The sequence below is a fragment of the Falco punctatus genome, assembly GCF_963210335.1.
Source record: "Falco punctatus genome assembly, chromosome: Z".
NCBI lineage: Eukaryota > Metazoa > Chordata > Aves > Falconiformes > Falconidae > Falco > Falco punctatus.
Window position 1 is genome coordinate 4,115,001 of NC_137586.1, and position 24,322 is coordinate 4,139,322.

The 24,322-nt window shown below is 41.9% G+C and overlaps 1 protein-coding gene across 6 annotated transcripts in view; it reads left to right on the forward strand.

Moving 5' to 3' along the window:
• SKOR2 (SKI family transcriptional corepressor 2) overlaps window positions 1-23,735 on the forward strand; it is a 30,352-nt gene extending 6,617 nt beyond the window's left edge. For 2 of the 6 annotated variants that reach the window (XM_080371526.1, XM_080371531.1), the window contains 4 exons: window positions 5,523-5,588; window positions 5,982-6,080; window positions 11,641-11,708; window positions 20,382-23,735. In XM_080371526.1, the coding sequence (XP_080227652.1) occupies window positions 5,523-5,588; window positions 5,982-6,080; window positions 11,641-11,708; window positions 20,382-20,444 (296 nt within the window). In that variant the 3' untranslated portion in view covers window positions 20,445-23,735. Of the gene's footprint in view, window positions 1-5,522; window positions 5,589-5,981; window positions 11,732-20,381 lie in introns of those variants that run through there. The other 4 variants (XM_080371527.1, XM_080371528.1, XM_080371530.1 and 1 more) reach the window with 4 other exon arrangements.
• The last annotated feature ends 587 nt before the right edge of the window (window positions 23,736-24,322 follow it).

Consider the following 24,322-nt stretch of genomic DNA (forward strand, 5'->3'; position numbering starts at 1 on the left):
GCTTGAAGATACTGCAACTGTTCATCCTGCATAGCCAGTAAACTGTCGGTGAAAATCCCCCTTCCTTTTCTGTCAGTCCTCAGAAAGAGCTCGAAATTATTCAGAATCCCACGGCAGTTTTGCAAGGTAACTGTGACTAACTTACGGAACTGGTCCATTCTGGGGGAAAGCTGCAGCTTGCCATCCCAGCCCTCCTTCAGCTGCTGGAGTTGAAGGGTAGAAGAGCTGTGTGTGTCTGGCACAGCACAGCGTTTGCAAGGCTGCCTTGCAAATACTGCGTATTTCTTAGAGTTGAGTTCTGCAAGCTGTTCCTCAACCAGTCTATTTTTTATCTGTTTTTATGAGAACGGGGAGCCCTAAAATTGGGTGTTAATAACAGCTAGAAGTGAGCTTCTCAAGTCTTGTTACCATTTCCCCATCATTGGTTTTTTGATTTGTAAAAGACGTTTTGGCAAGCATTTCAGGAAAATTCAGGCTAGAAATGGTGAGCCAGCTTCTTCTTTTGTTTACTCTTAAATATATATCCGGAACAACTCTGCAAATATTGATGCAGTTACTGTTGATTTACAGTACTTTGTAGAGGATTGAAAACAGCGCAGCATTGCTTATGTGCAGCAGGCTGGCCGGCTGCATAGTCTGTACTGGGATAAGTGGTAAAGCGTTGGATCCAGAAGTTAAATGACATGAAATGTTCCATAACATTTTGTTATGGAAGTTGTTTGCAAAAAAGCAAAAAAGTGAAAAGTTGAAATGGAGGAGGACAAGGTGAAGTTTCAGATGTGGGACCCAGCACTGCACAGTAATAGTTAAGATTGTGTATAAATTCATGGATCTGCATGACAGACAAAACTGCTGGCAGACTGTAGGACTGGGTCCTTAATTTACTATTCCTGTCTCTTTTCTCATCTGTTAATACAGAGGAGCTCAGGAGCTCTCTTAGAATTATTAAAAGAGGGTGGAATCTTGAATGTCTTTATTTTTTGCAAGCTCACAATATTAGCTGGGGGGGGTGGGTGGGTTTGTTGTTTTTATTTATTTATTAAGCTCCATGTTCTGCAATCTAGTGAGAGTATTACCTTGCATTTAAACGAAACCAAGAATCAGAAATTTCCTAGCTCTCGTGCTTCGAGAGTAAAGTTATGAAATACTTCCTAGATGTACTCATAAGGTTCAGACTTAAAAGCCAACTGATTTGTTGCTTTTCTAAAATATTTCATATTTTTTAGTTGGTCACAGTTTTTGAACATTTTGGTTTGAAATCCTGAAGCTGTTCTCTCCTCTATCCGTTAGTACCTCACTGCGGATGTTTTTTAATTGGATGTTTGCGTTTAAAACTTTAAATGGAGGTTACAAATGAGGCTTTATCTGTGCAAAAAAGGAGCTAGTTTGTTTTAAAGTTAAACCACTTTCAGGGCAAATTAACATGTGAAGCTCCAGATCTTGGAAGATATGTGTATCTGTATGTACACAGCCCCAGTACAGAAAAGCACTTAAAAGATGCTTATTGAGTTTCCTAAAATAGGCATATTTTCCCGTGTCCTGATTATCCTACTGATTATTCCCCCCAAAAGTGGCATGAATATGCACGATGCGTGAATATTTTCAGTAAGGGTAGAATTTCTTCAGGACATACACAAGAACTGTGCGTGTCTCAAAGTAATTAATTAATTTCAAATACAGATGGAGCCTCTGGAGCGCTGAAAGTCTGCAGATTCACATCTGCCTGTATTTTTAAAACTAATACATATATATATTTATATCCAGAAGATACCGACATCTTCACTGCTGTGGTCTTTCTGTCTGCAGACAGTGCTCTCTCCAGCTAAAACTAACAGTGGACGTTATAAGTTATGGTAGACCATTGATGCTGTGGGCTTCATAATCGTAAAGCTCACCTGGTAGGAGCAAGCTGCAGAGCTGGCTGGCAGACACGCTGTGCTCTGCAATACTTCGGTACTGTCCAGGAATAATAGGGCCGATGCTGAGACACAGGTGAGTGGGTCTTTTTGGCTGGTGTGGTCTGGCACTGCAGATGTGCTCTCTGCAGTTCTTACTACGAGTTGGGGACAAGGCACAGGGCTGAGAGTCGGGAGTGCGGAGTTGTATTCCCCGTCAGCTAGAGCTCTGCGCTGGGCAAATCACTTTCCCATTGATATAGTTGAGTTGTCTGGGCCAGCGTGGAAATTTTTAGTTGCTTCTTGAAGAGCGCTTTGACAGCTTCCCAAGGAAGGATCGCAGGAGATTGCTCTGGGTGGCGCAGAATGAAGAGGTAATGGCTATGGCTGGTTTGGTTTTGTACGACAAGGGCAATATGCATTTCTTTTGAGGAGAATACATTTAGAAATGTTTCTGTTCATTTCTTACGTTAAAAATTTAAATCTTAACTACTGCAGTGGTTGTAGAGCTAATTAAATGGTGGCATCACAAGAGCTGAGGTGTCAATGTACAGATCGGGACCTCTTGTTTTCAGAGTACTGATAAAGTAATTTGACATGTGTCTACTCACATATGTCATTTCTGCTTTCCTTTGTGGCTGGATGTCCACATTCCAGGTTAAGAAAGGCCATTTGTGTAAAATACAACCCGTGTACCGTTACTCCAGAATGACAATGTCCATGCACCTGAGCTAACTGGGAAGAACACAGGTACTGAAAGCTTTAGCTGAGACAGTTTAAACTGGCTACAAATACTTCAACCCCTTTTCCCCCTAGCCAACAGACAGTTGGGGTGTAGTTTGATTTTTCTACATAAACTGAAATAGGCTCCTCTTAAAGAAAACCTAGGTGTCCGTACCGGGGGTGCTGCGCAGCTTTCAGTGCTGCTGTTTGAAACGCTGCTCCACGTTTGTGTGTAGGCAAAGCCCAAGAGAGTTATGGTGGAGCTATTAGAAGGGGAAGTGATTTTTGCTTAGACTGATTAAAATTCTTTGGGCTTTCTGTTTGTTTGTTTTTAAACACCTATTTAGCTTTTAATTAACATTTAAGAGAAAGGAAGCTGGTTAAATATTCAATACCTCCTCCCTTTCAATTAAGGTAGAAGAGTACACAACACATGATGAGGCCTCTGGGAAGTATGGAAAAATGGAGAAGAGCAGGCTCCTGATTATCATTTTCAGGGGACTGGAAAGGTGAAACCCATCTGATTATTATTACAGTTAATAATAATGTTGAGGCTTTTCTGAACATCAGAAAGCAGTTTAAAAGCGCAGTTAGTCTTTAAAACCGTATATGCTGGGTTTTGCCTTTAAATACCTTCACTTGTCCCATCCTGTTGTTTACTTGTTTGGGGGGCAGGATGGGGAATTTTATAGTAAGCCTTTTCCGTGGCTTAGCAGGGTGGCTGCAGATGCTGGAGAAGTTACTCTTCATGCTGCATGCCCTTATTTTCGTTTTGATGCAGTTCTTTCAGTCCCAGCGAGTTGGCAGCCTGAAATGATACGGCCCTGAAAGCTCAACCGAGCAAGTGGGAAAGAGCTATGTTGCCGCCATGCTCTGTGCTAGGAGCTAGTCTCTTCCTCTTTCTTTTCCTCCCCTTCAAAAATCCGGTTACCTTCTATCTGTGAGTCTGTTATCCCTCAAAATTGCACATAAAACATTGAGAAAAGAATGTTCCAAGGAAAGACATTGATTGGAAAAATATACTGGTATTTATAATCCAATAAATACCCTTTCTAAATTTAAATGCCTTCTTTTTGATTTTGTGTACCGTAATTTATCTAACAAAATACTTCTTTTGTTAGCAATCCTGTTTAAAACACAATTATTTTAACTAAATAAAAAAAAAAAAAAAAAAGGCCATTTTAGATTATGGAAGCACCTCAAACCACTGCCCAAAAGGTGATATATTTTTAAGCTTGCTATTTCTTTTAGTGTGGTGAGACAACTTACCTGCAGAAAATGTTTGGTTTTATCAGATCTGATACAAAAATGATTTTTGTAATTACTGTGTTATGTAAACAGATTTTTCAAATGGAATTGCTGGCGCCGGAGATCGGTTTTGTAAATGTGTATGCCTGAATGGTTGCTTTTTTTTTTAAGGAATGAAGAGATAGCAGATGCTAAAATGCATGAATATTGGATATGTTTCATATACTGTGACTTCAAGGTTTACTCTAGATATAAGAATGCATTGATTTTGAAAAACAGAAATAAATGTTTTGCAGAAAGATTTCTGACTGCATCTAAAACAAGACTTTCCAATTCAACTTCAAAATTAGCTTATTGTGATGACCAGCTATCAAATGCATGGTGACAGCACAAGTTTTTTAAGTAACTGCTATCTTGTCTGTGGTGTGATGACCTATTCAGTGCTATGGCTTTCTATTTTCAAAAAAACCCAAGATACTTCCTCCATAATTCTTTCTTTCAAATACATAAAGACATGACTTGCTTCAGATGTATGTCTTGTGATTACTTATCAGTAGAGTTAATGATAGGTGTTTACTGGCCGGACTAAAACAAGAATTAGTCCAATTATTTCAGTAATTGATTATTTACTAAATATTTTTATAATTATTGAGAGTCCATTTCTACTTCAGCTGTAAATAACAGACAATCTCCAATTAATTTCTGCTAAAAAGCTATTTTTTTCTGCTAAAAACATTTTTTCATAGCTTTTTGTTTCAAGACCACATTCATAGAAATTACAGGAAAATTTCCCTAGTTCCAGAGGATAATGAAAATAACACCTGTCAGAAGGTTCATACTTAAGTCAAACTGTCATCCAGGTGAACTTAACACCTTGTGAAGATTTATTTTGTTTTACTTGCAGAGGGAAAAGGCTGGAAGAAGTAGCATGCATCTATCTGAAAACAGCCAAATTCTGTTATCTAGAAAATTCTTTACTGCTATGTGATTAAAAGTTACTTGAGCAACCGGAAGTCTCTGAATTGGTTGACCTTACGGGTGTATCCTTTAGATGCAGATACCACTAAAGTCAATTTTATCTCAGCTGGATATGAATTATATCCTGTTACAACAAGCACATGCCATAGAGCTCTAGAAGGTGATGAGTGAAAGAGTTGATGAAGGCAAAGAGGCTCGTGCAGAAAGGATTTTGCCTTTGGTTTTTGGAACAAGGTCCTGCTCAGCTAGTTAGCTTGGACTTCCTGTTGTGAGGAGAGGAGATGAGACTGTAGAGAAGGCTCTACCCCTTTCTCAGCTTGCTCCTAGTCATTCTCTGATGAGAGCATCTTCAAGAGGGGTTAGAGGGAAAGCAGGGATCAGTTTGGCAGATGACGTGCAAGAGGAACTCTCCTATGTATCAAGGAGATGTCGGGTCTTGTCTGCAGGAGGCCACGGTTGGAGTAGGTACTTCACTAAACTAGAAGCAAGCGCAGGTCTTGCAAACATTTGTGCTGCATATGTGGAGATGTGTAGATAAACCTCAATCTTACTCTTTCTGTATAATTTTTTCCTCTTTTTTTTTTCTCCAGATTCTCTGAAGCATTTGCATAGCAAGGACAATACTGAAAAAAAGCAATATCAGTAAATCAATAACTTTTTTCTTTCTCTTTTTTTAAGGTGAACACACGCAAGAAACCAATTCACCTCATTCACTGAAGAAGGATGTAGAAAACATGGGGAAAGGTAAAACAAATAAGGGCCTCTTACATTATAAAACTGCTCTTTGTTTTAATAGAATATGAGGATAATAGGGGGCACTTTTGTTCTGCACCATATTTTAAGCTTGTCAAGTAACATATGAATAATATATGGACCTTTGGGTGGATATAATTGAGATTAATGCATATATATCAATCAATACATGACACTGTAATATAATACTTTAAAATAATATATTACATTGATTTATATTCATGGCTTTCTGCACAAAATCTATTGTAGGTCTATGCAACACTTTTTTTTTTTTTTTTTAACTGCTTAAATATTTTGTCTTATAGTAATGAATTGCTCTGCAATGGTTCTTTCAAGAATTATTTATACAGGTTAGGAAAACCACTTTTCTTTTCTCTTTGTTAGATGAACTCCAGAAGGTTTTGTTTGAACAGATCGACTTACGGAGGAGACTAGAACAGGAATTCCAGGTGTTGAAAGGAAATGCGTCTTTCCCAGTCTTCAGTAAGGCACTTATCTGTGGTTTTGGTGTTATTTGTGGGTGGGTGGTGTCACATTGTTAAAATGGGAGAGGAATGTTCCCAGTTGTGTTGCCAGGATCTTTGGCTTAGGTCTGCTGAGCGTGATGGCACTTCTGCTGTGGCTTCTCAGGCTGCCCAAGCAAGTTTTTGTAGGAAAAATATGGAACTGGATGTCTCTTTTGGTGAATGTTTTACTGGTTTTGATAACTTTTTGATAACATTGAATACAGTAGACAGAAACATGTCTGGGGGTTCTCGGGATACAGTGATGTCGGTGGTCTTAACTGTCTTCTTGGAGGCTTTTGAAGACAAGATGCTTCATAGTCATCTTTAGGTGGTTTTAGCTGACACTGTAGCATTGATTTGGCTTGTGTTTAAGGAGTAGAAATACCTGGTTGGATTTTTCCTTTTGAGGTGGGCTATTTGAGATGACCCTTTCACCATGGCTGATGAACAGGGTGCTTGCGAGCCGGGGGTGATAGAATGTGCTGGGCATGTGTTAAATAAAAGGAAACAAAATGGATAGTTAGCTGGGTTTTTTGTAAAGCTGCCAGAAAGTTGAACTGCATGCACAGGGATGTGGGAAAAGACTTAAGTGACTGAGACCTTTTGAATTACATTGGCAGCAACAGGGGAAAACATGCTTCCAAGAGAAAATCCCACGTAGATCAGGACGTGGTAGAAGACACAGTAAGGGCTCTCTAACATGCAGTGAAGGTAGTGTTACAGAGCGGGAGTGATCAGAGCATCTCCATTGCTCTCTGCCTGTCTGTAATACAGCACCATGCAGAGATCAGTACTGTTGTGCAGGCTTCCCATGCCTGGCTGTCACGGCTCTGCAGCTGCCTGCCCAGAGACGCCTCAGTCGATATTAAATGCAACCTAAAAGAAAAAGTGTCTTTGCACCCGCATTTTGCTTCTTTGTGAAGTCCAAAGGAGGTCTGACAGCATCTCCATTCAGTATTTTCCTAATGTTGATACTACTTTTTTTTATAAACTCTGCTTTCTAAACCTCTCACTTTTTGTCTGTGTTTTCCCATGAGACTATATGCGGATGGCGCCTTGTGGAGTTGCGTGACTCACAGCAAGCCAAGATATACGTTAAAACCTTCCCAGGCTAATTGTCGTTCTCTTCAGCCATTTGCTAACTTGTTAACTCCTGTGTGACTGAAATATCTGACCAGCACTCAACGCAAAATGCCCTTGTGTTGGTTCATCATAATTTCTTCAAGAGTTCAGAAACCCTCAGTATTGTTAGTCCTCTGAGTTCCTTCATAAAAACTCCAGGGACAAACCCCAGTATTGCCAGTACCCATGAGGTAAGCAAGTCAACCAAAACCCACTGTCGCAAGTGTTGCACCTCCCCGCATCACAGGAAAAGGTGGGAACATGGACAGCATTTTCCTATTATTTTAAAAAATATGTTTGTCCTCTCTGTAGCATTTAGGGTAAGTTCAGGGAAGCAAGGAAGTGTGATGACTCTGGGAATGACTCCATCCTTAGCCCAAATACTGGAAGATGTAGACAGCTACATAAAGGAGAAGATCTGCCTAAGGTGATACAGAGATTAATGAAAGGAGGATAACCTCATCCTTCAGTATAAATTCAGTCATTACTTGGGTTTGGAGTGAGGTAATTTTCAAATAATTTGTGTAGATCAAAACACTGATGTGTGGTATTGGCCAAAAGGCATCTTGGAGTTTTGCCATTCAGGTCACTTATTTATCCTTTTGTTCTTCTGCAGTAAAATTAATGCTCTGTCATTGCCATGTAAATAAACACTGCAATTAAACCACATGAAATACAATTCAAATAAAAGAAAAGAACACGTACGGCTGACCAAGGAAGTGGCAACTGTGTATAACAGCTTGAAAAATATGTGGTTTCAAAGCACCACAAAGTAGTGGTCAATTTTCTTCAGGATTAAAATAGAAAACAGATAATGTGCTATAAACAATACATACAAGTAACCGTAAAACCTATTTACAGATTTAGATTTACCAAAAAAACACCCCTCCTCCACATATAATAAACCAAGAAAAAGGGTCTTTGTAAATCAAGTAAGTGTAGAATCCAAGATAAGTGTAATTTCTCCTCCAGAGCAGTACGTATTCTAGCAAAAGAAATGGGGTCTGTTCCAGGTTTTTCCAGCTGAACGGGGCTGCTGCTTTAGGTCAGGTATTAGAAACTATTTGTTTTGTCAGGTTTCCTAAGTCACTAACTGCCTGTGGTGGTATTGGATTGGGAGGAGCTAGGGAGAGTAGTCTTTGGAGATCCAACTAAAGGAAAACTGAGGTAAAATTAAAATTGTGTTGATGGATTTATCATGGCTTGGAGACACCTGAGGCTGTAGGAGGGAGCGAAGAGCAGGCAGGTAACAGGCTTTATATCCCAGTCTGGCTCACTGCAGCATCAGGCTGCGTATCTGGGGGTAGCGGATCTCTGTCCCGTCCCTAAAGCTGCTGAGGACAGGAACACACTGCCAGGGTGGTGGTGGTTCTTCCTGTGCTTTCCGCTGTCTGGATAAATAAGAATCTGTTGGTCCTTAAGTCCTCTCAGCCTTTTTTAAAAAAGAGAAAAAATCATCCATGTTTCAGCTGGGAGGCAACACATGAGATGTGGAAGGTCATACTGTGTCTCTCTAGAAAATGCTCCTGTTGGGTTACCTGTGGTTAACTCCAAAGACACCTTTCTTTGGATCTTGGATTTGGAACCGAGCACGTTTAGGGTGTTGCACATTAATAGCATCAAACCACCACCCACAGCAAGTGCTATGCAGTCTTGTATGTGGATGAACACATGTGGATTTCCTCATGGAAATCACTGTTAAATGAGAACTGATATTTGCGAGCTGATTTAGCAGTGCTATGCTGCATGCTTCTCTGTGGCTTCTTGTACCTGGTTGAAATGTGGACTTGGGATGATTTGTAAGATAGCAGACCTTGTCTTCTGCTGTTTGCACCTTCATTTTTCATATGCTATTGTATTGAAAGCTGCAGATGAGGCTTTCCTTTGCCTGTAAGATCTCTCAACGCAGAGATCACTTGAAGCAAATCAAAAAAGATCAGATCACTTGAAGAAAATCGAAGAATTTGCTGTCCTGATAGAAATGCGAGCACCTGTGCATGGTGGCAGCGTGTTCTCCCGGAACCTTCTTTCGGTTTATACCTTTGGTGTTGTTTGGCATCTATTTTGTCCGGCTGCATTTAACAATGTGGCAATAAAATAGCAGAGACATAGTCTGGGTAGTTAAAGTATTTAATTTTGTGTTAAGAAAACTATTTAAATATTCATATCCTTTCTCTTGGGTATTGCTTACAGCTTTGTCTGTAAGCTTTCAGACTCAGATAAATGCTGGCGTAAAAACACTATCCTTACCATTAACACTCCATTTCCACTGTGAGCTTGGACATTTGCAGTGCAGGACTGAGCAAGATTTCTGAGCTATTTGTTCTGAGAGGTGATGAGCCTATGAAGAGGCAGTCATAGAATCATAGAATCATTTAGGTTCAAAAAGATCTTTAAGATCATCGAGTCCAACTATTAACCCAGCACTGCCAAGTCCACCACTAAACCGTGTCCCCAAGTGCCACATCTACATGCCTTTTACATACCTCCAGGAAGGAAAAGGAGAGAATGAAGAAATCTCCATATAGCCTACTCAGAGGACCTCAGTAGTAGCTAGCACAGATCTAGCAGCCTTTAGTGACCAGGAGGTGGTCACCTTTTACACTGCATGGCTTTTTGGGGGCTAGGAAGAGAGGATTGCAAACCATCTTTATTTCTGTTGGCTTTTTTTTTCTGGTCGAGTTAGAGTAGAAGGAATAGGCTGGAAAATTATGTGGGCATTTATTTGAAGTCTGAAGAACTTTATTAGTCAGTGTTGTCATGTCCTTTTCTATGTAGCTGTGCTTGTATTCTTGCTGGACTCAATTTCAGCCTGACATATTTTCTCACTCTTTGTTCCGTTGCTATTTTCTTCTCGTCCCGTAGTGCCTCCTTCCTTTTAAACAATAGCTTCTGCTTGTCATTCAGAGAGGGCAGAATTATTGTGTGACAGAGCTCTGCCTTCTTGTACTTTCTTCTAGCCGATTTCTATGCCCACACTTGATGGGGGACATGTCCCCTTTTCCTGCAGGTGAGGTACATCCTTCCTCTCCACTCTGTCATGCCACGGCTGCTCACTGCCTTCTTGCTCCTGCTTTTGGGGTTGAAAAGTCATGGCAAGGCTGCACGGCTGGTTTGGGAGTGGGTGAGCTCCCAGCGCTGTGGCAGCACACAGAGTATTAATAGAAGCCTCTCGTTCTCACCTGCACTCAGATTTTCCATTGCAATGATGTCGGTGTTTCTGTGACTCCCATTTCTGTGCTATCGAAGTACCCGCAGTCATTTAATCCACTGATCCTCCCAATGCAGTTGTCCGATGAGGCAATGTTGTTATTCCTGCTGTACTGGTGATGAAAGGAGGCATGGAGACATACATGCAGAGTCCAGTAGAGCAGGTATTGACCCCAGGCTTCCTGAGTCCTGGGCTAGTGTCCCAGCAACCAGCACGACTGTTTAACTCTTTGAATTGGTTAGTTGTAAATAAATCATTTTAGCTGCCTTGGCCTTGTAGTTCCCTTCTCCGAGTTCTGTGTGTTGAGGTGCTCCATACTGATTTGCGGTGGCGTTCACCTTGCTGCTTCTGTGGTCCAGGACAGGCTTGTTTCCTGGGTCAAAATGATATTGGTTGAGTGAGTTTTCTTTTCTCTTCCATGTGATAGTCCATCATTGCACTCAAGTCTCCAACATGCAACTCTCCAAGTTGTTTGCTTATCAGTTGTTCTGCTTATATTTTTCTTTTTCCCCTGCTCCAGCAGCAGTGTTATGGAACACAGACCAGCAGTTAATCTTCTACCAAATTAATTTTTGTCTGAAATGATTATTGAGGAGGAAAGTAAGGGAAGGAGGAGCAACTAGAGTAGGAAGGCTGGCCTATGCTGTAACCCAGCTGTTCAGGATCTGTCTTTCAAATACTTTTTTTTCCCCTTCTGAGTTCCACATCACTGTTTGTGGAGCTTTAGTCTGAGGTTTATTCAAAGCTGTCAGCACTATGTTACAAACTACAAATCAAATCCTGCATCCTTGAGTGCTTCGTCTTCTCACATGTTGGATGTCGCTATTGATGTCAACAGATTTATGCCAAAGCAAAACACAGCAGTTTTTGCTCTTCTCTTCAGTGTTGATAGAAGTTTGACTAATGACTGCAGAGTTTTGTCCGTTGAGAGGATAATTGTGGAAATAATGCCAGCAACAGAAACTCGACAGCCTAAATTTCCTAGTTGGGGAAGTAGCTAAATAATAGTTTTTCCATAGTTTTTCTGTTGTCTGTAGTGTCTCCTACTAGTTAAGTTTTTATTAGGCACATGCTTTATTTGGGTGAAGGGCTTTTGTAGTGCTTCATGGTTCCTTAGTAGTGATTTGGTTTGATTTATATGAATTCTGCCGTGTGGTCTCTGTTTTAATTACTGCATCGACTTTTCTTTTCCCCTCTGTTATAGATAATTTTCAAGATCAGATGAAGCGGGAACTGGCGTACAGAGAAGAAATGGTACAGCAGCTGCAAATTGTAAGTTTGCCTTCTCTGCTAAAAATGTTATGAATGGTTGCTTTATGTTTTTTAAATGCACTCCTCAAACGTTTGCTCTGTGAGCCATGTGGATGTACTGTTACAGAGGTCATGTTCTTAGCAAGACGTAAGCATGCGGTTCTCAGCTGGTTTAGAGTCTTAATTACCTGGAGATTTACTTTCATACAGTAACCAGATGGATCTTCATGTTTCGGCTAAATGAAATTTGTTGCCTCAACACCGAGAAGTGCTTCTTCAGAGAGAATCGTGAGGACTGAATCAGTAAACCTTAAGCAATTACATGTTTCTGCCTTGTACGAGTTGCCAAGGGGTGCATTTCAGCCCTCAGTTGGGAATCTGCGCGAGGCCAGCTTCTTACTGGCAAATAAACCTTAGGATGTGTCTTTTTCGAATTGCAGCCACTAGAAGTGCTTAACTCAGCAGTAAAGGATCAAGTTGCCAAAACACAGTTCAGTGCAGGCACATGTTGTTTGGTCTCTTGCTTGTTATTTTAAAATCAAGGGATTTTGCACACACATGTGTGTGTTAGCGCAGCTCTAGATCACTGTGTACAACTACGGTGTTTTGAAAACTTGACATACTTAATCTGGTAAAAGTGTGGAGTGGAGTACGGGAAGCTGTTTCTTTACTCAGGTCTCGCTTAGTGTAGTTTTAAGAGCAGGGCATTGTAACAAATGGGAAGCTATCATCTAATGCTTGTTTTGCTGACGTTTTTTGTGTGATCAGTCTGATGGTATTCAACAGGGTTTTTTGAGGCAGGCAGGCTTGTCAAATATCCCCCCACGTAACTGAATAAGCCTTGTGCTCAAGCATCTAAATTTTCCTTGTGCTTGTCACACACCCTGGTGCAGAGAAGGCGTTGTCCAGCCTTCTGGTACTGTCATTTTCTAATTGATGGGTTAGGACATAAAAATAAAGCTGAAGGCCAGGATTGTCAAACTTGTGCACCTTTGTTTAGGGGCATTTAGGAGCGGCCTTATTTTTAGAGCTGCCGAACGTTCCTGCTGACTTTGGGGATTTCAATGAGAGATGGAGGGTTCTTGAAGGAAGTTGTTTATGCAGGAATTTCAAGTCCAGAACATCTTTGGAGAGTTTTTGCTGCTGGTCTTTCCACTCTTTTCCTTTAATGTGTCCAGTTGTTGCTGTGTTCCCATTTGTCTCCTAATGCTAGACAAGGAGTTTGGCTTGATCTGTGAATTGCGTTGACGCAGATGGTGGTGATTAGGATGACATCCTGAAAAGTACTTCCCCTGCTGCTTTGGGCTTGAGGCAGGTGACCTGATTCCTACTGCGAAGCACAGTCAAGCACAAAGTTTGTGATCGCAGTTCAGCCTTCATCTCTTGTGTCAGCTGAACTTGGAGCTCACTAACTCTCCCTCCCAGGAGGAGAACGGATCATCTCTGCCGTTCACTTTGTGGCCCAGTTGTGAAGTTGTTTCTGAACCTGGATATCCCAGACTGCCAGCGAGCCAACTGTGGTGGTTTTTCTGAATTAGAAGTGGAGAAATCACAAGGTTCAGTGTAGTATTTTTGCTTGGACAGGAAAAGAAACACGATCATGTAATTCACACCCTTTTCACTTGCTGATGCAGGCTACAGAAAGACTGATAGTCATTTAATCATTGAACAGAGCTGGCTGAATGTATTTATAGAGAGTAATTGCAACATTTAATGAACTGCACCAACAATTCAGGACTTCTTCACTGGCTGTGGCTTCCTGAGTTTAACTGTTACTAATAGAAACGTTGGCAAATCATCAGTAAGTCTTTATGCTCACATTTGTGTATCCCTGCTGATATCTTAAGGCAGGTTGTGTATCAGTGAGATGGATAAAAGGATGTTTGCATATGAAGAACTGAGAAACTGCTGCAAATAACAAGTGTGTTTGTTTAAGATGGGTGCAGAAATCTTCAGTGATGTTTTTGTTGATAACTGAAATGGAGTCAGCACTTCTGATGTGACTGTGCCTGCAGGTACTTTAATTCATTCATGTGAATACATCTTGTATGATTAGATCTAGAATTAATGTTAACGAGCTGAATGTGCTAACAATAGAACTCTTTTGGCCTTCTTGGGTTATCACATGAATGAATTAAAGCTTTTGGTGCAGAATACACAAAAAGCATGGTGACTTGGTTGTTTTTTGTTTGGTTGTTGTTGACTTGTTTTTAGCAGGGGCAGGTTGTGTTGTTTGGTATGTACCTGGGACTCTATACTATTGTTTTAACAGAGCAGCCCACACCTAATTTTGTTAACACCAAAGTGCAAAGAGAAAAGCAGAAGTGTTTAATGCATACTTTAATTTTACTTACAGCTTCATAGGTATATACTTCTGTAGTATTATACTCAAAATTTACTTTGTATAACTAGCTGTAGGACTTGGCTTAATTGCCTTTTTTTTTTTTTTTTTAGTTTTACAAACAATATAAATGCACAGAGTCAGTTTTCTTTGGCTCCTCTCACCACTTAAGGATTATGCAATTTAAATTAGTCCTTCCTGAAGACTTGTGCGTGATCATGAAGGCATCTCTGTAACAATGGGTACCAGAGGCAGGTTTTGCCAGAACGATGGTTTCACTCACCCTGAACTGGAATTCTTCAAGCTGCCTAACTGAGTAGTCAGACTTTAAAATAAACTGCTTTAGTGTGTTTGATATATCAGAAATGTCTGGAATACAACAAGCTGAAGCTAAGCGTGAAAAAAATTAACCAAATATGTTTCAAAAGTTTCTAGTGCCAAGGCCCGCTGTAACCTGCTGTATGGAAGGAACTACTTGATGGTACTGCTTAGTGCCTAGCCGGTACCGAACGCAGAGTGTCACGCTTTTTGTCACCCGGTTTTTGGGTGACATTGTGAAACTGCAATGCAGAAGGTGACGATGAATCGCCACGCGTGACGAGGGCCCGCGCGGTGGGGTGGCAGCTCGGGTGGCGCTGGCGCGGGCTGCGGGGGCCCTCTGCTGCTCCCCGGCGGCACTGCACCGCCCGCGCCTGCGGGCCGCGGCACGGGCTCGGTACCTAGCAGCCGCCGTTAAAGCCGTGTTTAATCACTGGGGTTTTATTTTACTGCTCTGCCCGCTCTGGACTTCAAAAAAAAAAAAAAAAAATCTGGCTTCCTGAAAGTCAGGAGTAAAGCTCAGATCATTGGGAAGGTGGGGGGTGGGTTCTGTGCTGTCACATCATCTGCAGTGGATGTTGGCTTCTCTGGACATAACCTGGCTTGGTAGGTAGCTGGAGCAGTGGGACAATGTGTGGCCATCAGCAATTTCTGTTGAGAAAGGAGTTAGTGTCTGGAGCAGCTACCAGGAAGCATTGCAACCTGTTTGTGCCAAGCGCTGAGCCAAGTGCCGGGAAGCAGCTGAGCATCGTATTTAACAAGAAAATGGATCTTAAATCACTGAATGCATTTTTCTCTTCCTCCTCCTTCACAGTGCTGTCTCCCATATTGGCTAAGTCCCATGTATGTACTTGGAGGCTGTATGTAAAATACAGATTTAACATACGGATTCAGGCATGGATCTAACTTTTTTCATTAAGCTGTACAGAAAGGGCCGCTGAGAAAAAATCACTGCCGAGGAGGCTGGGGTAGATTCTAACACGGCACATGTGGTATGGCGTTAGAAGAGCTCACCCGCCTTTTTAGTTTTCAGTTTCTTTCCAGTGTGACCAGAATTCATCTGTCTGGACAGCCCAGACAGCCTAACAATGTACTGAGTCAGGTTCTGCTTGAGACTCTCTATCTCTCTGATACTGTCTTCTGAGCAACAATGTTAGTGGATCAAATTTAAAAAGCACAGCTTTTTTCCTAGCTGCCTGGTGGGAGAAAAAGATCAGAAGCAGCATTCCCAATGTGATGATTTTTATCCTTTTATGTTTTTGTAAGCCCCTCTAAAACATTGCCACAGAGGAGTAGAACACCAAGCAGTAACTTTAAGCCTCCTGCAAACAGGTTAGCTTTTCTTAATTTCCTTGGTCTCTTACAAGTAGTTTGTAGGTTCCCAGGAAGCACTGACCACAGTTGTAACCTGTCCATCAGGAAAAGCTAAGGTGGTGTTTGTCGCTCTGCCATTGTAGTTTAGATAACTAAGATCAGGTAGTGATCAATCCCATTCATCTTCCATAAGGGTAAAAGGCAGCAGGTCTTTGAGGCATGTTAAAAATGTGAATTACTCAGACTCCTTTGTCTTTCCAGCTCAAGTGGAAGGTGTTGGTTTGGGTTTTTAAAATTTATTTATACTCCTGTGAACTGAATTCCTCCTCACTAGCCTGATGATAATAATGTTCAGAGCTCAGAACTGGATCCAGCTGGAACTGCTCTGATGTTTGATGAGCTTCTACTCTGTGCTGCTTTGAATCATCTCCGTTCTTCAGAGGCAGAGAATAAAATAAATCAGGAACTATGTATATGCGAAACTGATTTTATCTACCTCTGCATCATCATTCACCCTGGTCTTTAAAGATTCACGAGGTGTGTTTAAAAGAAGGAGAAAAGTCTACAGTGTGGTAATGTAGGTGGATCTTCAGAGGTATGAGATGATGTTCCTCTGGGTCCTACTGTAATTAAGAAAAGCACCAATAGGTTTAATTCCTATTTTAGATTGTATATGGAAAGTAGGTGGTTTGTACTACTAATGTATTCACTATACAAACATGGAATATCCACATTTTTGTGTGCGGAGATCTTGGTCACTGCATGCATGTCACTCCATGTTCCAAAAGTGGAAATAAGTAGCAGTGCTTTACTGGGAATCTTTGGTCTGCTGCTTAAAGTGGTCCAGCTGGATTGATTGACCTTGACAAGAATGTTAAATGCAAATGTTCGTTCGGCAGAATGGCTTTTGCATTTCTTGAGCTGCATCTTGCGCTGAAGTGCATGTCTACTGACATGTGAGATAGTAGCAGGTAAAAGAGCATTTCTGGAACTGTTTACACTGCGTTTTGCAGACTCCCACGGCAGATTTCATTACCTTGCATCCTCTAAACCAGAGAGATGTTTATATTTATTTCTCTTTAATTTCTTAAGTGCTTTAGCAGTTGGGATGATACTGCAGATGTGCTTCTCTATGTTCTGTTATGTTCTTTTGATTTTTGGTGGAGTTCCTCTCCAGGTTTAGTGGTACAGTTGGGAATATGTCCTTTTGATGCCAAAGGTAGCGTACACATTTCTGACTGTGTACAGTAAAGTGAACTGTCAGTTACTGTTTTCACCAGAATTTTATTTGCCACTGTCTGCTTTCTTAAGACAGGTGAGCAAAACTTGTATCTTGACTGTGCATCTGGGTATGCCTTGGGTTAATAGGGTGGAGCTGTGCCCCTTTCTCCAGTAAATTCTGGAGAAAGAAAAGGAATGCTTTGTAGAATTAATGGCTATTAAAGACAGAACTAAAAGCTTCTCTTCCTTTAGAATCTGCAGAAATTTTGATCAAAAATGAATGTGTATGTACCGGAGAGCCACAAGCCGGCCTGTGCCATTGCCTGTGTGCAAAGTCCTTTTTCTGTGGTATTGTGCTCCAGTACTTAAAAATACGCTGAGGAGACACTGTGTGCTCCAGCCATGGCTCTCTGTTGCCTTGCATCCTGTGCAGTACCGCCTGCCCAGGAGGGACGAATCTCTGAACTCTGCCCACACAGCTATAAATACTTTCAGAGGGCAATAGCGGAGACTCGCGCTGTAGGGCACTTCCATTCCTCCTCTGGCTGTCAAGAGGCTCAGTGCATGCTTTTACTTCTGGATAATCCCATGCATTGTTCTATCCAGAAGCACAGTGTGTGCAGAGCCTGTAATTTTCCAGTGGCAGTTCAGCTGCACATCTTTCTCCTTTCTTGCATAAATATGCTTTGCGTTTGGAAAGGCTGTCTTGGCTGGATGGTGTTCTGACTTGGGGTCTCAAGCATGCTCTCTGGAAATGAGAATTATTTAAATAATACCTGTAGATACACATCAGGTAGTAGTGCTTTGGGGTACTGAAGATTCTCTCCTCAAGTGACAGAAGTCACGGTGCTGTATCGTTGCATGCCCTACCTAGAGATGGGATGCAAAGGTGAAGTCTCCAAAAGAGGATAGTGTGCCAAAGCTTCTTTGATGTCCACTTACCTGTGCTGTGGTTCATGTTGTGGAGCAGACTCAGCAAACTGGATTGCTTCCAGATGAAGCAAACAAGGATGCGTTCCAGGAATGCACTTAGGAGTGTGCTCTCACTCTTAACAGGTGATCAGTACCCAGGACCAGACTAGAGCTAGCCTAAGACAAAAAAGCCCCAAGAGAAATGCCATACGGACACTGTGTCTTTCTCCTGCACCCTAAAGGTCTGCTCCCATTGTGATATATTTCTATTAATGTGGGTTTAGTCATAAGAAACAAATTGCTTGCTACTTAAAGCCGAACTATCTGCACTTCTGTTATTGTTGGCAGCGGTGTACACCCTTTGATAAGGGCTATGTGTTGGATCTTCACGCTTGTTTAAGTGCTGATCCTATCTTCATCACAGCAGTTACAGTCCCCTTTTGTGCATCCACGGTATTGTCACGAAGAGCCCTAAATACTATTCCACTGCAGCACCGGGAGTTACCAAACACTCTTCCAATGACAAAAGTAGAAGATGACATTGTAGGTGATTTAACTCAGCAGGAAGGTAGTCATTTCCCTATTGAACACCCATCTCTCCCAGTTTCATTTATTACCAGGAGAATGGATAAACCAACACACATTGAAAAGACGCTGATGTGCCAAATATAGCAGAGAAGTGGATTAAGAACAGTTAATTTCTGACAGAACGTACCCCCGTTGTATTATCTAGGTCAGTACGGCTTGGGAGATGTCCTATATAATTGGCGGCCATGCAAGCCGATGTTGCTTATTGGCCGTTGTGAGCGGGAGAGAGGAAGAAAGCAGCTGGTGAAGCATCACGGGTCTAAGCTGAAATGTGCTTATTCAGGCAGTTTGTTTGTGGCTCCCTTTCAAATCCAAACCATGGAAATGGGTGACCAGGTAAAACAGCTTCTTCGTATACTCTTCTCTGCTGCAGTTTGGAGGGGAGTTTTCCAGCCTTTGCAAACACTGTGCCCTGGAAGGCAGCTCTGTTCAAGGAGCTGGTGGAGGGGAGAGCTGGTTTTTTGGGGCATCTGGAAGCAGGGTTCCCTGATGATACCTTTTAGCTGCTGTCAAGTGTAGGGGCTATAAATGCAGTCAGATAAAACACCTGGATCGTGGGTCTTTTCAGGTCGTCAGTATTTTGGGCCTCTCAGTTTGTGCACGCACATTTCCCTTTTCCCAGGGCTGCATAGTGGGGGAAGCAGCATGCCCTCATGCAAGGCTTCTGCTTTCAGTCAGACAGCTCGTCTTTGCAGACACTGCTGCTTCCTGGTGTTGCTGCTTTCAATCAGATTGACCTCCTTTCCTGAGAGATGAAAGGGTTAGTTCCTGAGCTGCAGATGCCCCTTTCTTTCCTCTCATCCTGAGCCTTTCCTGCTCTCTTCCTTATTAAGGTAGGCAGGGGTGGATACATCTCTCGATGTCATTGTAGATACTATGCTTTACACCAGCCCAGAGACATGCTAAGCGCAATTCATACAAATGTCCTTACACATTGTGGGCGTAATAGAATTAAATCCAAAACAGGAATGTACAAGAATGCACCTTAGGTTTATGATCGGTGGGTATGGATGCAAATTCACATGCTTCTGGTATGTTACTAGGTGTGTGGGGCAGGTTGCTTGAACTCTGTGCATTTGTCTGTCTGTTCCTTTTGCTGGTTCTGCAGCTTAAGGCCTTGCTCCTGACTTCAGCCCAGCCTATTTGTCAGCCGGCAGTAACATATTTGATGTTATTTGTGAATGTATTCCCGAGTGCTTAACAGCAGATGCAGGTCACCTCGGTGTGCAGCAGCACCTAGGAGTGTAGGGACACAGAGTTTCTGATCCTAATCTGAATGCCTCCAACAGTCCTTCAAAAGGCAGCATCAAAGAACAGTGAACTTGTAGTGACTTGGATTCCAAGCTATGGAGAAGTCTCAGAGCAATTTAGTTTTGTTGCATTTTAAAGGCCCAGCATTGAAAGAGAGCGGCCCTGTAGTGTATTCCCAGTAGCCAGTGAGCACATCATCCCACTTTGTTTCTAAATATAGCTATGTTCCCTAATATGCCTGTGTTCTCTGTTTTTCTTTAATTATTTGTTCCACTTCAGTGGCTTCCTTCAGATTGGTGCAAGTCAGAGATAACTATTATGAACTTCCTAATTATGGTGATATAAATACATGAAGTCTCATACTCCCAGCGTGCTGTTTCGACTGGAGAGATCGGTGTTGTGTTGCCTGTTCTGTTACAGACAACTGATTTTTGTCATCTCACAAGTAGCAGAAGGGGTGGTGGCCTTACTTGCCATCAGCAACTGATACAAAGAAAACATCAGAAGGCATCTTTTATGTTGGATTTTTAAGATCTATCTGCTGTTTTAATTTGGGCCATTTTTCTTTTATTTCTGCTTTGACATTCTTGTGGTTTTGTAAAGAGTTGAATCCTTTTAATTTATGGCACTGTTGGCTTGAAATGATTCAAGGAGGCGAACAAAACATTTAATTTGCAGGGATCTGGCTTGGATGTTTTGTTAGCCAAACCCTGGCTTAAAGCAGTGGCTTTTTTTCTGTGTCATTGCAGATTCCCTATGCAGCAAGCTTGATCAGAAAAGAGAAGCTGGGTGCACACCTCAGCAAAAGCTAAAGGTAAGCTTGTGAAAGAAGGGGCTTTATTCTACCTAATCTGCCCGCTGTGTTTTTCTTAGTAGCCATTGCAAGAATTAAGAGGATTGTTCTGTCGCTTGATGTTACTGATTCTGGTCGAAAAGCTGTGTCTGGGGGGGAGGTGTTGTGCTATGGTCTAAAGCTGATAACTAACACATCACACTAATTACGAGGCTTCACTGGCGTAGGACGTAGTGCTGAGAGTTGACCACTGGCTGAAGCCAGGCCTAATCACCTGAGCACCTGCTTCTGCTCTCTGGCACTGGGAAGTGGTGTGAAGGTCGTGTACCTTCAGTGGAAGGAGGGAAATACCTTGGCATTTACAGTGCAGTGAAAGTTCACACATGGGCTGGTTGTGTTGATGTTTTCTGCTCATAATGGAGCTTCTTCAGCTCCCAGAAAGAGCAGTATGTTTTGGGAGCTTTATGGAACTACACTGTCTTCTGTAGTTCAGTCTCCTGCAGATGGCAGTTACTCTGCTGCCCATGGGCAGTGTCTTCCTAAACCCAATGCTGCATTTTTCAGGAGTGTTTTTTAGAAGCATTCAGTTAGAAGAAACACCATCTCCATCATCAGTGGCCTGGAAGATTCCAGTTTTGGGTGCTAAAGCCTTAACACGTAAATGCCATTCTCTTTTTTTCTGGTAAAATGAGAGGATTAGAACTTAGAGGCAGAGAGGCAAAGAGCTGGTAGCCCTGGTACAGTGTTAGGCCACAAAATCTGGCTTGTGCATTCACTGAAAAAAATCCCGGAGGTGGAGTAGATGGATTAGGAAAAAAGAGCTATTCATACGCAGAGACTTCAGTAATGCACAAAGTAGAGGTATTCAAGAGAAAATCTGGTGTGTCTGAGAAGGGTTTGATAGTATCGATGATGGAGTTTGCCTGAGCTAGGAAAGAAGCAGATACTTAAAAATAAAAACATTAGGAGTAAGTATAGAGTAACTGGATAACCAGTATCTGTGGCCTTGAGCTCTGCCTGCTGAGATAAGGAGATTAATCTAAGCATCAAGTTGGTCTGTTTTGCCCTCTTGTTCATACTTTCTTACTGGCTGCCAGCATTTTCCAGTTGAGTCTACATTAATCTGAGCACTGATTTAAAATAAATTCAGTGATATTAATATCCTGAATAAAACAGTATGCCTCCCCAGATGAGAAAGCAGCGGGTCCTGCCCTAAGCGCCTCGTCCAAAGCACTGATCTACGATAAAAGTCTGCCTGAGGATGGCAGCATCAGATGAACTGCACCGTTTAGTTCCCAGCATCAGGTTTTCATCAGCTGACAGTCCCTGCAAGGAAGGTGCTGGCATTACGGCTACGAGCATTTCCTGCTTATTTGCCGAGAGTGTAAAGGATGGATGTGTTTCTCACGCTGTTTTTGTTTCCAGTGGCACACCATCCCTGCAGACAACAGGGATTTCTCTAAGTAGGCCCTAGTGCTTTTGAAAGATTAGTTGTTACTTAACTGCTAAGCTAAATCAGTCAAGCAGAGAATCACAACTATATTGTTCAGAAGCAATTTCAGATTCTCAATGTGCCAAGCAGAAAAGAGTTGCCTCAAGAAGGAACGTGTATGCACATACATACCCGCACAATACAGCAAGGGGGTGAAGACCTTGTGTGTTGTGGAGCAACCACTCAATTAATGCTCTGTGTTTCTCAGCTACCTTTGTTGGGCTTTGTGTTCCTCTTGGTTTTAGTCGTACTTCTGTCGGTCACAATTTGCACTTCATCTTTAATGTGAGTATTTCCACTTGACTCTACAGGTAGCAAAGTGTCTGAGGATGCTTCTGGAGCTTGTGATTTGTGTCTATCCCTTTTTCAAGGATTGTAAATAAATGTCCTAAATCTGTGAGTAAATAAATCTCAAATTTGGGCTTAGTGTTCATGTTTTCTTTTTTTTTCTTCTTTTTTTATTTATTTATTTATTCCCAGAAGCACAGGATCCTTTGCAGCTGTTACCTTGGGAGTTATAACCCGCCACTCTGAAGTCTGACTTGTATAAGGACTGACAAAGTGGAAGGGCTTGGGGATTTAAAAAACAAAAAAATCAGGTTCGTCTGAACCCGAGGACAAGTGACCTCAAAGCATCATGGACAACCATGTAAAATAGAATGTAGCAGCCATTTATTAGTAAAAACAAAACAAAAAAAAATTAAAAAAAAAATGCCTGTCCTGGATCTTTTTTGGTGGTACCAAAGTTTAAGTCTTTGTGTTTTTAGAAGGACTACTGAACTTGATAGAGAAAATGCTTTCGATGAATCCTACAGATAAGCTGTGGAAGGAACTGCCGATCCTTTCAACACCACAAACACTGACAACATCTGCCAGTTCATCTTTTGCTTTTGAATAGTGATTGTTTTACGGAAAGAAATGCGCGTCTTACCGGATGGGCCAGAACCACATTTGGATGGATGGATGGATAGAGCAGTGTTAGCCATACACAGTGCTTTTTAAAAGCAGACTGGAAATTCTCATACCCCTCTCCCTCGGCCCTTTCCTCCTCCGGTATTTTGCCTGCTGTATGAATTATGATTGTACTCCTCGAAATATTTTACAATTTAATATTGAGTGTAATTAAGAATATAATCACTGTTATCAAAAAAAGGTATTTAACTCTGTTGTAGTTTCTTTATCATTCATGTGGATAAAAAGTCTATAATAAAAAAAAAGAAAACTATGAGATAATAGTTGAGTTTCCCTGTTATTTAATGCTGTGCTTACTCCACTAAAGAAAAGAACTTGGGGAAATTTATCCCCAAGAATACTTTCTTAGAAGTATTTTAATTCACAAATAATGTGTGGGAGTGTTTCATGGCAGAAATCCTGTGCCTCTGGTTATTTAAAAACTGTTTGGAAGTAGATTGAGTGGAGTTTCCGGAAGTGCCTTGTGGATCCGCAGAAATAAAGGGAGACGTGCCCAAGTCAGTCAGCTTTTGAAGACTGCAGCCGTAGTCTTCCAGTGTTTTCCTGATCATGTGGAATGCCCCACTGGCCAGGGCTTTCCTGGGCGAAACTTGTCTTCATGCAGAAGGTCTCAGTCCCAAGCACGGTGTCACCCCTGAGCATATGACTGTGTAGAAGATCGTCCACATGAATACAGCACTGCCAGCATCTGAAAGCGGTTTCAGCCACCCCTGGTGTCTGAATGTGTCGCAGTGTTGTTCTCTCAGTATTCCCCTCGTTCCTCGCAAATCCTGAGGAGGTTAAATCAGCTGGCTTTACAGTTCCTTAGTGCAGCCTGACAGACCTGGGAGGCAGGGGAGGAAGGGCACAGCCTGTTTTCCTGCCCTCCCCTGCAGCGTTTGCTCTTGTAGTAGGTGAGCTGACCAGACTCAAATGCAAGACTCGCCGAACCGGCAGCCTTACAGCTTTTGTAGAGTGGAAAAAAGCAACGAAAGTGCCAGAAAAGCTGGACCAGGTCAGACCAAAAGTTCAGCTGTGCCAGTACCCTGTTCCCAATAACAGATGAAATCAGATACTTTGTGAAAGCATGCAAGCAGTTAAGAGATACGTTCCCAGAATATTGTTTTAGCTTCTAATGATTTACGGCTCATGGCTTTTCTGACCTAGACATAATGTCTTGTTTTTAATAACCCTCAATGGATTTTTTTCTTCCATGAACTCGTCCAGTGACTTTTTAAAACCTAGGCACACTTAGCAGCTTACCAGCATCCTGTGGCAATAAGCTCCACAGCTTAAACACAGGTTGTGGGGAGAAAGAAAACCAGCTTCAGATGTTCGGAGCTGCCACTTGTGAGCCTCTTTTTATGCCCTGGGCTTCTTGTACTGGGTGAGACCAGGTGCCGGTTGCTGGCAGTCCCTGTCCGCCTTCTCTGTGCCGGTTGCTATTTTTTAGG